General features: G+C 33.7%; 2 protein-coding genes and 1 long non-coding RNA gene across 5 annotated transcripts; all 3 read right to left on the minus strand.

Moving 5' to 3' along the window:
- Nucleotides 1-1,399: 1,399 nt before the first annotated feature.
- LOC114374949 lies at nucleotides 1,400-2,434 on the minus strand. 2 transcript variants are annotated; one of them, XR_003658657.1, is made up of 3 exons: nucleotides 2,290-2,428; nucleotides 1,923-2,086; nucleotides 1,400-1,728 (listed from the first exon to the last, which is right to left on the minus strand). It is a non-coding gene; the product is annotated as an uncharacterized LOC114374949 (long non-coding RNA). The 2 variants fall into 2 exon arrangements; XR_003658656.1 differs by having other exon boundaries at nucleotides 1,400-2,086; nucleotides 2,290-2,434.
- Nucleotides 2,435-3,536: 1,102 nt separating this feature from the next.
- LOC114374959 (uncharacterized protein At4g04980-like) lies at nucleotides 3,537-7,840 on the minus strand. Of its 2 annotated transcripts, XM_028332690.1 has the most exons (10): nucleotides 7,589-7,840; nucleotides 7,194-7,293; nucleotides 6,589-6,768; nucleotides 6,393-6,488; nucleotides 6,175-6,301; nucleotides 5,120-6,056; nucleotides 4,849-5,014; nucleotides 4,571-4,735; nucleotides 4,318-4,470; nucleotides 3,537-4,214 (listed from the first exon to the last, which is right to left on the minus strand). In XM_028332690.1, exons 2-10 carry the CDS (start codon nucleotides 7,257-7,259, stop codon nucleotides 4,014-4,016), a joined length of 2,091 nt encoding a protein of 696 aa, XP_028188491.1. In that variant the 5' UTR covers nucleotides 7,260-7,293; nucleotides 7,589-7,840; the 3' UTR covers nucleotides 3,537-4,013. The 2 variants fall into 2 exon arrangements, with proteins under 2 accessions (XP_028188491.1, XP_028188489.1); XM_028332688.1 differs by lacking the exon at nucleotides 7,589-7,840 and having other exon boundaries at nucleotides 7,194-7,429.
- A 1,251-nt stretch (nucleotides 7,841-9,091) lies between these two features.
- On the minus strand, nucleotides 9,092-14,746 carry LOC114375525 (COP1-interacting protein 7-like). Its single transcript, XM_028333318.1, has 9 exons — nucleotides 14,414-14,746; nucleotides 14,145-14,321; nucleotides 13,440-13,567; nucleotides 13,170-13,222; nucleotides 13,038-13,087; nucleotides 12,768-12,920; nucleotides 11,969-12,204; nucleotides 9,642-11,347; nucleotides 9,092-9,538 (listed from the first exon to the last, which is right to left on the minus strand). Exons 1-9 carry the CDS (start codon nucleotides 14,476-14,478, stop codon nucleotides 9,347-9,349), a joined length of 2,760 nt encoding a protein of 919 aa, XP_028189119.1. The 5' UTR covers nucleotides 14,479-14,746; the 3' UTR covers nucleotides 9,092-9,346.
- Between the last annotated feature and the right edge of the window lie 288 nt (nucleotides 14,747-15,034).

Consider the following 15,034-nt stretch of genomic DNA (forward strand, 5'->3'; position numbering starts at 1 on the left):
AGTAATATACCTTGTGCACCTAGCAACATCCAGGATTGGCTGCTATTTTGTACTAGAGCCCAACTATCCATGGTATGGTGTTAGGTGGCTTTTTTACCAATTAGGGGTAAAAAATTTCTCAATTTTCAATCGGGGGTATATTTTAAAAATATTATTCAAAATTTGATAAGTCGTAACAGGTCTTACGACTTCTAACTCAGATTGACTGTTATTTTTTATTTTTTTGACTGAAGTCGTAAAATTCAGTTCAAATGTTATTTTTTTATGACTTTAAAGTCGTAAATATTTTTACTTTTTTAAACTGAAGTCTTAAAATTATTTATGAATTTTTTTTCTTGGTTTTAAGTCGTAAATTTTTATTTAAAAAGGTTTACGACTTTGAAGTCGTAAACATGCTTTTTTATTTTAAATAACTTCTTTTTTTCTATTCGTACATCTGTTTTTGTTTTGTTAACCATTTTTTTCTTTTTGTAAATCTATTTTTTCTTTTAATTTACAATTATTTACGATTTTATATTTATGTTAAACAAAAAATTTAAATAATATATTTAAGTATATAGTAAATATGCAATGGTATATAAGTCAAACTAGACAAAATATATCATGTGAAGGAGTAGTATCTATTGAGGTTGTAAATCTACTTTACAATTTTAATCATTCTTGATATTAGTATTCATTATTATTTTTAACTTTGTAAATTTGAATCACAGTATTATCTTGGTCATCTTAATATTATTTATTATATATTTAAATATATTTTTAAATTTTTTTATTTAAAATAAAAATACAACCATAAATAATTATAAATTAAAAGAAAAAATAGATTTACAAAGAGAAAAAAGAGGTTAACAAAACAAAAACAGGGGTACAAATAGAAAAAAAATCTGTTAAAAAATAGAAAAAGATAAAAAAAAAGGTTTTACGAAAAAAGTCATAAATAATTTTACAATTTTAGTTTATAAAAAATAAAAATATTTTTGAATTTAAAGTCATAAAAAAACATTTGAATTGAATTATAAATTTTACGACTTCAGTTAAGAAAAAAAAAATAAAAATAACAAGTCGAAACAGATGTTACGATTTCTGAGTTAAAAGTTGTAACATTACATCTTATTCCGTTTTAAGTAATTTTTTTAAAATATACCCCAATTAGAAAATTGGAATTTTTTTTATCCCTAATTGGTAAAAAAACCGTGTTAGGTTGTTGCTTCCTCATCTCCGGTTATTTCTCACACCTCCTTTTGGTGTTTGGAATAGTCAAATCCAAAATGTAAAATTATATTTCAAAATGCAATCACTTTTTTTACTTCCAAATGCTAAGAAAACAAAATTTTCTTATGTGTAAATATAAGATAATCTTATATCACTACATTAGAATTATTTTTTCATGACCTGTAAATTCTAGTAATAAATAATAATAATAAAATCGTATAACACTTATACATTCTTATCCTTTTTTTAAGAGAATCTGATATTTATTACTACCAATCACGTGGAAACAAAGAATACATCAGATAAGGAGAGCAGAAATCTGGTGAGGATGTTCCTCCAACCAGTATTACTCACATCAAAATTATAAGCTAACTTAAAAAGACTATCAGCTTCCATATTGCTTCCTCTTTTAACATGACAGAGCCTACAAGCTGCAAAACTTCGAGATTTCGTTCTGTAGTCAGAAACTAATCCTCCAAAATAGCTATAATCCCCTCCAATAGAACGATCCCAGGCCTGCTTAAGGCGAATGCAATCAGTTTCAAACAAAACTTTTGTAAACAGAAGTTCTGCATCCGTTATCATCACCTAACGAAAACAGTATATATATACACACACACATCCTTATCCTTACCTTAATATGCAATATAAAATATATAATTCCCGAGAAGGTATATAAATCTATCATCTATATATTAATCTCACCATACCGGATACTAGAGTGAATAAGTGATGGGGGTGCTGGCAAACTTGATAATGGTTCCTGGTGGTCTTATCCAGATAAGAACGGGTGATATGACACCCCGTTTTCTGCTAACGGTGAGAACATGGGGAGCCTCTATTCTTCTGGCATCGGCAACAAACCCATTTAACGCTGTGAGTAAAAGTTATAAGGTTGTCTTAATAACTTAGTTAGAAAGAATTTAAGGGAGAAGAAAAAAAGAAAAGAAAAGAAGGGTTGATTTTCCAATCTTTTACTAACATTCTTACAAAAGAAAAATTAACAATTAACATTAATTAACTGATAAAAAAATTAGTACAAAGTTGGAGTAACGTGTGTGAGTATGACCCACGTACTATTAGCATCAGAAGGGGAGCCCGCCAGAAAATAGAAGTTACCCATGCTCTCAAAGTTAGGAGAAAATGTAAGAACTGCTACAAAACAAAATTGAGCTAGCTTCTGCTCGTTGCTTGTTGGTACTGGTAGTGAAGGAATGATGCTACTTCAACATATATAGATAGTCTATAACATTTAGCTGAAATTATTATGAAAATTATTCAGCTCGGTAGTACACATGTACTACTGCCTTGGTTAGAAAGACTACGATCGTACAAAATCATTAAATCTAATTGGTACTGCACCTCAGTAGCTGACCATCTTTTTCTCTTTTGAGTACAAAAATGGTGGTGTCGACTGTGGGAAAGCTAATAATAGTTTTTAATAGGCTAATTGTTTAAATAAATTTCGATCCTTATAAATTAGAGTTTTTTAAAATTATTTTAGTTCTTAATTTTATTTTAATCTCTTAATTAAAGATTTAATTTTTTTTATTTTAATCCTAATGTTAAATAACAACATTAATTAAAACTATAAGACAATGATATATATATATATATATATATATATATATATATATATATATATATATATATATTAAATCTCTTGTAAATTAGTCTAATGGCATCAACTTAAATAATAAATATCATATAAAATTAAGTGTGATTATCATTCTGTCAAAAACAATTATGTGGTTATCGTAAATAAAAATGAGTTTGTAAGTCAATTGGGCTAAATGGACGAAGCTTGGTTACCATAATAGATTGTCTAGCCCAAACTGTAACAGGCTTGGGTTATTAGTGGTTTCGAAACACTATCCTTCTACCCAGTATAAAAAAAATAGAACTTTAATATCTTATTATACTCTTTTTTGTATAAGTAATTTTCTTTATTTTTTAAATATAAATTAATAATTTTTTAAAACTTTCATTGTTATATTAAATTTATTTTCTTTTTTAAGCTTAATTATTTATGCTCTTCAAAAATAATGTTTTGGGATTTTTTAATTTGGGTAAATTTTATATTTTGGTTAATAAATTCTGAGTAGAAATACAATAATCAATTCAATTTGGATAATTTTTAATAAAAAAAAGAAGATTTGACGGTGTTAAGTAAGAAAAAAAAATTAAAGGAAGGATATTTGTAAAGTTTAAAGATAGAGGTAGCTAGTTAACAAAAACTTAAAAAATTAAATTAACACATAATCTAAACTAGAGGAATCAGAAATGTAATTAATTCCGAAAGAATAGAATTTACTATGTGCGAATTGAGAACGAGAAATTCATTACTTAAAAACACCAATAGATAGAGGAAAAAACAATTTAAAGGGAGCTGTGAAGCACCAAGTCTAGCCCCGTACTTCCAGTAGCAAGAGTTCCCGCAATTGATTTTGAACCTCTTCAAGCAAGACTACCTCCAATAAAATACTATTATAACTCCATTTCTCCAACAATAATTTAATATACAAATGGATATGGACTTGTTTAAAAAAAGAAAAAAGCAAAACCCTGATTTTTTTTAACTATGTAGATGAAGAACCTCACCATGACAAATTTTTAGTCATCTATATTGTTTGAATTGTATTGTAGCCGAGAAAGTCACAAACTACGATTCTGCAAAAGTTTTTTTTTTTTTTTTTTGCTTTTGCTCAAACCATGATTTAGAGCTCCCTAACAGAAAGAGAGAGAAAACAAAGTGCTGATTTGTAGTATCAAGCATATCAAGAAATTAAGCTTGTGCAAGATCATGGCTGGTTGGGGCCACTCTCTATTTCCTTAGCCAATTCTCTTGTCAGCTTGTCAGCACGATCATCATGTCCACCAGCAAATGTATAGACCCGAAATGCCAATTGGAAAGCCCTCCAAAGCAACTTAGCATATTCTTTTCTTTTTCCATCACTAATGTTTGATCCTGAACCTCTGGCAGCAGCATCATTGCGCCTTTCCTGCATTGATTTTATGCAAATGAACATAAAGTTAATCATTCAAAATGATCCTAAGGTGGTTTGATCAAAAGTAAATTGGGTAGGTTTGTGACTGTTTTCTAACCTTTAGTGCTAGCTCCATGCAATTGGAGGAAACATCCACCATTGCTTCTTTGATTTTTATAAGGATGTGGAAGTCGAATTCGATGTTGTGGCCTTTGAATTTCTTGGATTCTTCATCTTTGGTTCGCTCCAAACCATCTAATTCTGTTTTTATCTGTATGTTGGTCTTGTGAGTTAGAAATGAATGTACACACACTAAAAAAAAAAACAATGGCATCATTGAGGGGATAATAAATCTAAGGATCCTGAATCACCTTATTGAAATAACGTTCAACCTTGTCAAGGAACTGACCCATGGGAGTCACTATATTCCAATTTTGAAGCTCAGAAAGTATTGAATCCAACCTAAGATAAAGTGCGGCAGCCATTCTTATAGCGTCTAACTTCTTTGAGGGAAAACCTTCAAACCGAGATAGCACCTACATAGCAATAGAACTTTAGTATCATGGTCTTGAAAGAACTAGCAATCAATATAATATATACAGTAGTGCATTAATTCAAAATTGGAGATAAATGGAGTTTCTAAACTCACTTGTGATTCATCAGTTAGATTCTCAAGAACGGATTCAACATCTTTATGGAACTTAACAAGTTCTGTCATATCCTTAGTCTTGAAATTGGTAATAGAAGATCTCAGTTCTATGATATGTTTTGTGTACCTCTGAACATCTTCTTCTATTTGTTGAAAATAAGATGATCTAGTAGTAAAAATAACAACAGAAAGTGGTGAGACATTTGGTTTCCAAGACTTGGAAACTAACCAAAAGTATTGTCTGGATCCGTGGATTGTCTAAACTGTATACCTTTTTGCCATCTCTGCTAGAGCATCAGCCATTCCTTGTTTTCCTCCAGTGCTTCCGGCTCCAATTGCACCGGTTCTCCCATCGGATGATTTGCCTTTGAGGCTAGATCCTTCCAATTTTCCCTTGAGGGTTCGATACAGGTTGCCTAATTGTGTTGACCTTTTCAGTTTGGTAGTTGCCTTAGGCCGCAAGGATCTCCCTGCTCCAGGTGGAGGAGGTGGTGGAGCAGCAGCTCCGTTTCCTCGTGGCATTGGTGGTGGAGGTGCTGGAGCTAATCCAATTTTCAAAGGCACTGGTGGTATAGGCAGTGATGCTAGTGCTGAACTTGAGCCCAAAGACAGTGGTGGTGGTGGCAGCAGTGCCATATTTGGCTGCAGCACTGGTGGTGTTGGCATTGGAGGTAGTAATGGGACAGTGTATGTTGTGGGAAGGGGTGGTGGTGGTGGCGACAATACCAACCCTGGTGCTTTTTTCTGCAGGGTAGGTGTTTCTAATGGTTTGGGAGATACTGATAGCTTATCATATGTTTCCCCATGATCACTAGTTGTGTCTAAGTGAAGAACTATATCTTGTGAAATGTTTTTTCCATGATTTTCAGCTTTGTGATCTATTATTTCCATGCTTATACTTGGTTCCTTCTCTAACTTATAGATTTCCATGTGTGGTGGTGACGTATGGTAAGATAACCGCTTTAAATCAATTGGGTTCAGCTTTGCCACAGCTTGAATTCTGAGAGACCGAAGTGGTGTGGTACTAGAATGTCTTGGGGTCATGGGTTCTGGAAGGACAGATTTTGGTGTGATAGGAGAATAGCTGCTATCAGAAAAGGAGTTGGACTTGGACATAACTTTTCCAATTTTTGGGTCATCTTCTCTGATATCAAACTTTTCGCTAGCAATATTAATCAAACAATCAAGTGTGGCCGACATAGTTTCACCTGCGAAACAAATAAAATGACAATTAACTGAAATTCTACCAAATTCAACAGAGATATTTGACAGAAATTCTGAATTTCTGATTAACTATTTGATAAGAAAAATGAGATAATAGCATACCCAGTTGCCGCATATTGGTGTTATTTTTACAAGATGGTGACTCGTAATTGTTTTTTTCCATATAATCATTGTTCATCATCCCAGACTCTCCAAGAGACTTTAAAGCCTGGCAGAAGTAGGCAAGACCCTAGAGGAAAATTTTCTACATTTAGTATTCTAGGAGACAAATTTCTGTTGTAATCATAATTAGGATAGTTTTATGTGCTACATGTTGAAACCTGATCTATAGACTTGTCCTTGATATCTGACACTTTTTCGTTTGGTATGATACCCGGGTAAAGCCTTTGAAGGTCTTCCAAGGTTGTAATAACCATCTGCAATATGGCATGAAAAACAAAGGTAGGCAAAGTCATCTTTTATTTATTTATTATTCAATTTAATAGAAATAAGTCATAATTCATAAAGATAAAGTACCTCATGTAAGGAAGCAGAACTATTCAGAGGAGCAAGGTCCATGATGTCCCTGAAGACAAAGATCTTTTTATGGACCTTCATCATTGAAATCAATTGGTCCGCACCAACAAATGACCACTCAATTGGACCTTCATTCTGAGCCATAGAAGACTTCTTGGGTGTGGTAGAGCTTTTCATTGACTGCACATATTAAACTTTGAGAAGGATTCCCATATACAAAATCTGAATAATATTTCGGATAGCTAAAATTGAAATCCCTACATTTTGTACAATAAATGACCCCTTTTAACGTTAGATAATGAAATTTTCTATAATTCTATCTCATGAAGGTTCTCTAAGTGTTTCCACTTATTACACCTTTCAAAAGAAAATTTGATGAATGAAAGGTATTATGCCAACATAACAATTCCGATGCTAAGCAAAATTGAAGCAAGGAACATATCATGTCATGGAAAATACAATGACAAAATATATGGGAATGGCTTTGTCAGAAGTATTAAAATCCTAATATCCAGATTTTGAGTTTGTTCTAATAAGATTTAGTCTGTATGTATTTGCTCATATTGCAACCCCGTGTTGAAACAAGAAAAAGGTCAGAATCTTACCTCAGAAACACATGACTTTCGTCCAAAGAGCATAGGCTTCAAACCACATAATCTGACATTAGCCATGTCTTAATTGGTTTGCTTATATTGACTTGCAAATCTGAAATAAAATAAACATTATGATGTGCGAACCACAACTTCACAAAGCGCGTATAAGCAAGCTGACATGTTCAGCTCAAAATGAAAACCTATTGAAGATAATTAAAAGACAAAATAATTCTATAGAATAATTTACAAGAGAATTCAAACCTTTGTAAGAAATAAAAAAAAAATCAGAAATGAATATTCAAATTGAAATGATGAAAGAAAATGCGAGACATGCATGCAATTAGGGGGTTAGACCTAATGGTGGAGCAACAATTAAATAATGTGAGCTCTAATGTTTATAAAGGCACCTTTCTACTTCTATGTCGTGGGTTTGATGGAGAGCTTTTTGTTGGCGTTTATGCATTGCTTTGTGTCTTCATCACAATTAGCAATAGCTAACTAATGCGCAACACAGAAACTGGTAGTTCAGGAATTGTGACAAATTCAAAAACACCATACATAAAGCTATCAATCCAGGAAATACTATGTGGAAAATGACTACTTTTTTATGATCAAAGACCAGATGAGTACTTTTGTTTTCCACTCACTTTTCACAAAAGGGAGGCGTAATAATTAATTAGAAAAAGGAAGAAAAAAAGAAAGTAAAATATATAACTAGTTGTGTTGAGAACTAAAACAGTAAAACAGAATATACCAGTGTATAGTATATAGGCGGGTTGTAACTAATTTCCTGTAACAGTGTATAGTATATTATGGGCAGGCTCATTGCTAAAAATAAGACAATTTTAAACAGCTTCGACCCTTTGAGATGTCTCTTCGGATTTTCTATATTTAATCAACTCAATAATTTTGTTCAGTTCCCACTTTTAACAAACTACTTAACATAGGTTTTGAATGGTAGGTACAAACACTGAATTTCCTCCCAAACCAAATTCCCCCGCTTCTTATGTTGCTCCAACTTGTTATGAAATAAGTAATAACGCCAGTTTCTTAGAGCATGTTTGTGTACACGTTGCATTCATTCAGTTGGAGTACATTCCAAAGCACCATTTTGTGAAAAGCAAGAATTTCTAGCTTTGCCTTCAACGTCCATTTGAGAGGCCAAAACGAAAAAACAAACACACTATTAATGCCTAAAAAAAGGAATTGAAATTGGGTTTGAATTAAAAAAAAATCTCCATTACTTAGCAATTTGCCCATCCAATTATATATAAATTTTTATTGATGTTGGTTGTTTGCCCCGACTCTAGAATGAGGAGAATCTATTTTTGAGTCTATCATATGAAAGGAACCAAGATTATTTTTCTTAACATGTAAGCACCACATAGCAACGATCTTTTTTTAATTAAAATCAAATTCGTCTTTTGTCTAACAATTTTATTGACCAAAATTCTTGAAATGACAAAGTAGAAACTTCTTTTATATACTAGAGCATTTACCTTCTATTTTTAAAAAAACAAATACGACTTTTCATACTTGAATACATGTACTGTATTTGGTTTGGGGATTCGGAGCAGGCTATTCAATGGCCATTGGCTTGTGCGAATGCGAAGCCTTGACAAAGATTTGAACATTGCAGCTTGACCAAAAGGAGTTTAATTTATGAACACTCAGCATAACATAGATATCCAATAGAAATTTACCTTGTTAGCATATCATATTAATAATTAGAATAACATGATAAAATAGTCAAATCTTAATAAACGTCTGCAAAGTATTTTACATTCACATTCTATATTAAATTAAACTCAAGAAAAAAAATCAGAACATTGCAGAAAGAAGTTCTGAATTTTTCTGTTGTTTCTCTTTATTTTTCCTAGCGGTAGCATAACTGACAATGGAATCACAACTGAAAAACAAAATTCACAATTATATGAAGAAAAACAAAAACTATTTATAAAAGGTTTCATACATTACATAGAACAAAGAATGCCGGGATATACAATCCAACAAAACCTATGACAAGTTTTCACCTACAATTGATAAAGAATCTATTGATATACAACCGTGAAACAAAACAAAATATTTTGAGATTATATAGAAAACAAAACTATTCATTTCATTTTAATCAACGGTTATTTAAACACACTTTACTGTGTGGCTTGCTAAATTCCCCTGACCTTGACAGAACTGATTCCCTTATTCTTGTCACTCTTGGCAGAAATCCTTGCTGTTTTACCTTCAATTTGGTCTTTCTTTGTCGCGGCACGACCAACACCAGAGGATGCAGTTCTTTCAGCAATTCTCCTCTGACGTTCGTTCCGCAATTCTTCCATCTTCTGTCTAATCTCATCTTCCTGTTTACCATCATACACATCATTAAGAGTTAGGAATTAGGATTAATAATAAATGCTATGTGAAATATAACAATGCTACTGAAGAATTGACAAATCACTATACCTGTTCCCTTTTGCTCTTCTGAACTACAGGCTTTTTAGGGAGAGCTGGCTTTCTGGCCCTAGACATGATTTCAGGCTTGCCCTTCCCAGAGGAACATCGCAGCGCTTTTGACTTGCCATCTTTTTCAGAACTTCTTGTTCCAGAAACTTTGGTTTTCGCAGGACTAACAGGAAGGCTGTCATTCACCTTTTCATGAGAATCATCAATGGAGGATCTTCTATTAGTCTCCGAGAAGGAAAAGTCGATTTCATAGTCCATTGTCCGTGAGGCCTCAACAGAGTCCAATCCAGAATCCCGTTTTAGAACTACAAAGAGGTCACTTGGCTCCTGGTTCTTCTCATTTGAAGCAGCTGCTGCATCACTTTCAAGCTTCTTGGCAGCAGATAGATCTGCAACCATACTTAAGTCCGTCTTCCATTGTGAGTCAGAACGATCATTATCTACTAATTGACCCTGTATCATGAAGGAATCGTCAATGAGAATTCGTTCACTTCTTTTCTCATATTGGGAATGACCGTTCACTGATGAAGTGTAATCACCATCAAACACTGCAGGCACAATTGAGGGGTCAGCGCTCCTCATCTTTTCCAAATTATCAACAACAAACCAATCATCTTCTGTTCTGCCCTTTGTTTGTAATGAGTCAGCAGCAAAAGTAGATAATGGATCACTGAGTTCATTACCGTGTTCTTTTGATCTATGTGATAACAGCATTTCTTCACCAATATTTTCCCTGCTCTTTGTAACTGGACCACACTTGTCTACATACTCATCCAGCTTGGAGCCACCTTCATTTCCTCCATCTCTCCGAGTCACAATAAAGGAGTCATTTGGAACTTTAGGATTCTTCAAAACTTGTTTGAAATCAAATTTAGGAGATGAACTAGCACCGTTTGGCATTCTTTCTTCCGAGCTTCTCAACACAAAATGTTCATCCTGGACATCAATTGACTGCATCCTTTCTGGTCCATCAGTTCCGGTCCCCTCATCAATCTTCAAAAGGTTCTGGAATGCATCCCAGTTGTCATTTTTCTTTCCTCCTTCAGAGGCATCACTCAAGTTTTCAGTGAGATCCTCTGCAGTCGCATCACGTGATTTAGTTACATTGTGCCGCACTGCTGCTTTTTTTCCATTAGCACGTTTTTCACCTTTATGGACCTTTTGCAAAGATTCAAGTGCAACACCAACCTTTTGTTTGATGGTTTCGTCATCGATGACATCATCATCTTCTAAAGATTCATCAGAGCCTCCATCCTCATTTCCATTTCTCCTTTTTGGAGTGATGTAGTTGATGTTACGAATCACAACTGTTCCGGATGACTTTCTTCTGTGCTTTTTCCTCTTCAGATCATCCTTCGAAGAATGACTGGAGTGATTCTGTTTATCTGAATCAGATTCACTCCCAGAATCAGGTTCACTTGACTCAGTCTGCTGGTCTTCATATTCTTCAGCTCTTTTCTTGTGAGATTTATCCCTTTTGGTTGCTGATGATTTCTGATTCACTCCCAGTTCAGGAGACCATTGCATATTTGGTACAAGGTAAGGAGGAACAGACTGCATATTAGTCATAGGATATCCTTGGTATGAAGGCATTTGCGGATTTTGAAGATTATACATATATGGAGGTACATTGTAAGGCCAGGGCATTGGCATATGAACATTTGCCATATGTGAAGGTTTCTGATCTGGTGTAGGCAGGTTCACATCTGCACATGACATTCCTTGATATTAAATAAACATCGTATGGCTTATAGAAGCAAAAACTGATATCTCTACGCTCTCTTTAATATGGCTTTATTACATCCAACAGACATCATTATGTGAGCAGATTCCTGGTTTAAGCTTCAGAATGAAATTAGTTCCTTGAAATTAACTAAACACAAAATAGAAATCTTTGCAAGTCTTACATATTGTAAGATCTTTCTGATTTCAACAAAACCATTATCATCATTTCTTATTTTTGTTCTCTTTTCTTCCTAGATTTCTATTTCCCTGACATTAACATATTTGAGTTTTTCAAGCAATTTTAAACCATTTAACAGGTTGATTTAGCCTAAAATTGTAGGTAATGAGTCAAGCCACAGTTTTCAGAATGAAAATAAAGAAAAACTAAAAATGTTAGTTGCTGAACCCACTAAATCTAAAAGATGACATGCAAGAAAAAGAAGCATAGAATAGCATATAATTGATTATTGGGTTTGGTTTGAGTATGATGATAATCTAATTTAAAATTCAGAGATTGGATTTGGATGCCAAAGCTTTGTATAATTTTCTTAAGACATGATATAATTTAGGTAAAGGAAAAGGAAGAAAGGGTAAAAGAATACCTTCTTTTCTGTTTAAAGTAGAATTCGATGTTTCCAGAGATACATTTTCGTCACCAGAAGCAATGCTGTCCTTAGAGCTATTATGGGTGGTTATATCATTTGCCAGTATAATTCCTGATGATCCAGACAATGAGAGTGCTGGTGGTAAGCTTGACTGCATAGCAGCTACTTCTTTTATCCAAAGATCATCTGCATGCTTTTTCTTCCATAATTCCTTAAAATTAATGCAGGCTTCCCTACATACAATAAATATCAAGACTTAAAATTTATTTGAAAGCTAAATGTTTTATGCCAATGAGGCAGGATCCACCGGTCCACAACTATAGGATACTAGTTTTAAATTATGTAGCAGATCTCATTGTAACAAAGCTGGTCTGTTTTATAGAAATTTCCCCCTAATCTGATACACTGATGTATGGCATAGTCCATTAGTAAGTCTGACATAAAGGATGGAATTCAGAGTTTAAAGGAAACTAAAAAATTCACAAGAATATGTTCTCATTTTCTCAATAATCCTTAAATAACAAGGAATGAGAGAACTGACATCCAAAGGTAGTTGAACCTCCATAGCAAAAAGAGGGATCCCCTTAGACAAGTGAAATTTCATGATCTACAAAGTAGGGTCAATTGTTAAATAATTTTAAGTCAGGAAAAGCAAGGGAAAGTTCTTTTGAGGATAATAAATTTACTTTCCAAAAACAGGCTGGAAAAATAGCATTGACATCATAAGTATTGACGATAGTTTCCATTTTACAGTTTACAAGTAAGAACTAGTTAGTTATATCTTTCCGGTTCATACCTTAAACGGACTGCTCCAAATGCATTTGCGAAGTATATGAGATCATCAATGCTGTCAATTTCAAATCCAGCAACAAGACCACGTGTATAAGCCATTGCTTGCTCCTTCCGGAGTAGTGCTATTCGAGACTCTAACAGACGATGCAGTGAAACCCTAAACATTATAGCAATTCAAAGTGTAAGGAAATGTTTCTAATGAACTAGCGAGACATAATAGATTACATTTCATCAACAAACAACAGCAACCATTGAAGAGGGAAGAGAAAATTACTTTGAGTTTTCCTCTTCTTTATTGTCAACACCTTCAAGTACATCATTTAACTGAAGCAAACACAAAATGTAAATTATGAAAAATTGAGAAATTATTAAGAAATTCTAACATTTCTTTTCAGAAATTAAATACCTTTGTAGAATCACTTAACCTCTTTGTGATGCCATTGGCTTGTGGTACGGATCCTAATACACAATAAAATTTTAGTTAAATAACTAGCTTCACTCAAGCAACTCATGATTAGGGTGAAGGAATATTATGCACAATATTACTTCATTGATTCATGGTTGTTTGACTTAATAAGTATTGTTGTTGGAATTTAATTCTACCACATAACACTAAACAATTCATACAGCAATATCCCTAAAACATGTTTAAGTTGCAGCTTGATCCTAACCATACCTTCATCTGGAGTTGCAATGGACATCGATAGAGCATTAGCTTGAAAAGAACTTTCGATCTGAAGAATTTCATTTTCAAGGCTAGCAAACCTCTCCAGAATAGCGGGTGTGCTGACAAAGCGCACAAATCTGTAAAATAGCCCCCACCACAAAAGAAAAAAAGAGAGCAGAATCAGCTTCATAAATCTTAAATTGAAAGAATGCAGGTACTGGATGGAGCAGCAGGGGATACAAATAAAGAAAATCCATATCTAAATCATGAATAATCATTCAAGAGATGGAATTTCTTGATCAATCCACTGATTTGACACTGCCATGTACTTTAATAAGAAATTGATGGGCTGTGAAATAATTATTAGTAGGGACCAAAAAAAAGTAACCTCCAAACGAATCTAAGTAGTAAATAATTGTTATCATTTACGGTTCAAAGGTCCATGAAGAGATATCCTTGGTAGTAATTTGAGTAGAAAATGGTACCTCTTATACTAATTGTGTGAAAAAAAAATTCAAAATTTATTCAGATACCATTCCCATTACAATATGTGCGCATTAGAGGCTTTAATTATGGAGGCTATTGATTCACGGGCTCTCTAAATTTGATTAGAATACACACAAGAAAGTTCTTGAGATCAAAGAAGAGATGAAGAATAATTAATCATTAAGAGGCCAAAAAGGTAAAGTCAAAATGAGCAAAAGTAGCAATGACCTCTCAAACGTGGCTCTGGTGAACCAGAAGGCACCGTTGTTGGGAGGCAGAAGCTTAATTGAGTATCCACCTTTGGAGATCTCATCTTTGAGGAATTTGAGATGAGAAACGAAAGGCTCAAACAACCCAGAAGCTATTTTCTGATGAACACCTCCACAAAACACTAACAACTCACATCTACAAAGAAAACCATCATCAACCAACCACACAGAGTCAAAACAAAAGCACCCCACTAAGTGAAAAATTTGATTTTTCTGATCGTAACTCACCTGGTTCTGGTTGGAGTGAGTTGAAACAAAGCATAATCCAAAATGGCCTTGGAATTGGAATCCATGTCAACCAACCAGTGTGTCTGTCAGAGCATAAGAGAATGCTTGGACAACAACAACGTTAGTGTTATGTTGTGGTGAAGTAACTGAAATGAAGTGAATATGTTCCTTTTTTATTTTCCTTGTGTTATGTGAGAGAAAGGTTTAGCGAGCCAGCAGGGAAATGCAGCATGGCACATGGAGTGTGAAGTGGGGCAATAATAATATAGGATTTCAACGCCGTGGCCACATGCAATAGCGACTCCTTCTGCTTTGTCTGCGTATCTATTACTATCTAACACCTCCTTCTATAGACTCAGAAAAAATAAAAATATAAAAATGTTACATAGGTGACGGTGGTAATTAAGATCTTGTGTTAATGACGGCAGTTGAAAGAGTGTTATTATTATTGGTTGCTTTTATATGCTCATGACTTTGTTTGTTTGTTTGTTTTGGTTTTGGCTTTTAAAAACTGAGACACATATCGGTGAGTAAGTTTCCAAAAGATTATCATTTGATAAAAGACATTATTGGAAGCTTTCTCCGCTGTTTGGTGGGTCACGTTTGGTCTTGCAAAAGAGG

The sequence above is a fragment of the Glycine soja genome, chromosome 11, assembly GCF_004193775.1.
Source record: "Glycine soja cultivar W05 chromosome 11, ASM419377v2, whole genome shotgun sequence".
NCBI lineage: Eukaryota > Viridiplantae > Streptophyta > Magnoliopsida > Fabales > Fabaceae > Glycine > Glycine soja.

Bases quoted from the DNA above. Each gene is read 5' to 3' on its own strand.
- LOC114374959 (XM_028332690.1), bottom strand. From the start codon at position 7,259: ATGGCTAATGTCAGATTATGTGGTTTGAAGCCTATGCTCTTTGGACGA. The intron at 6,057-6,174 runs GTATGCTATTAT...TTTGTTTCGCAG, and splicing joins CACCAATATGCGGCAACTGG to GTGAAACTATGTCGGCCACA. The intron at 4,215-4,317 runs GTTAGAAAACAG...AAATCAATGCAG, and splicing joins GCATGGAGCTAGCACTAAAG to GAAAGGCGCAATGATGCTGC.
- LOC114375525 (XM_028333318.1), bottom strand. From the start codon at position 14,478: ATGGATTCCAATTCCAAGGCCATTTTGGATTATGCTTTGTTTCAACTC. The intron at 13,088-13,169 runs GTATTTAATTTC...TGTTTGCTTCAG, and splicing joins GGTTAAGTGATTCTACAAAG to TTAAATGATGTACTTGAAGG. The intron at 12,205-12,767 runs GTATGAACCGGA...TATTGTATGTAG, and splicing joins TTTGGAGCAGTCCGTTTAAG to GGAAGCCTGCATTAATTTTA.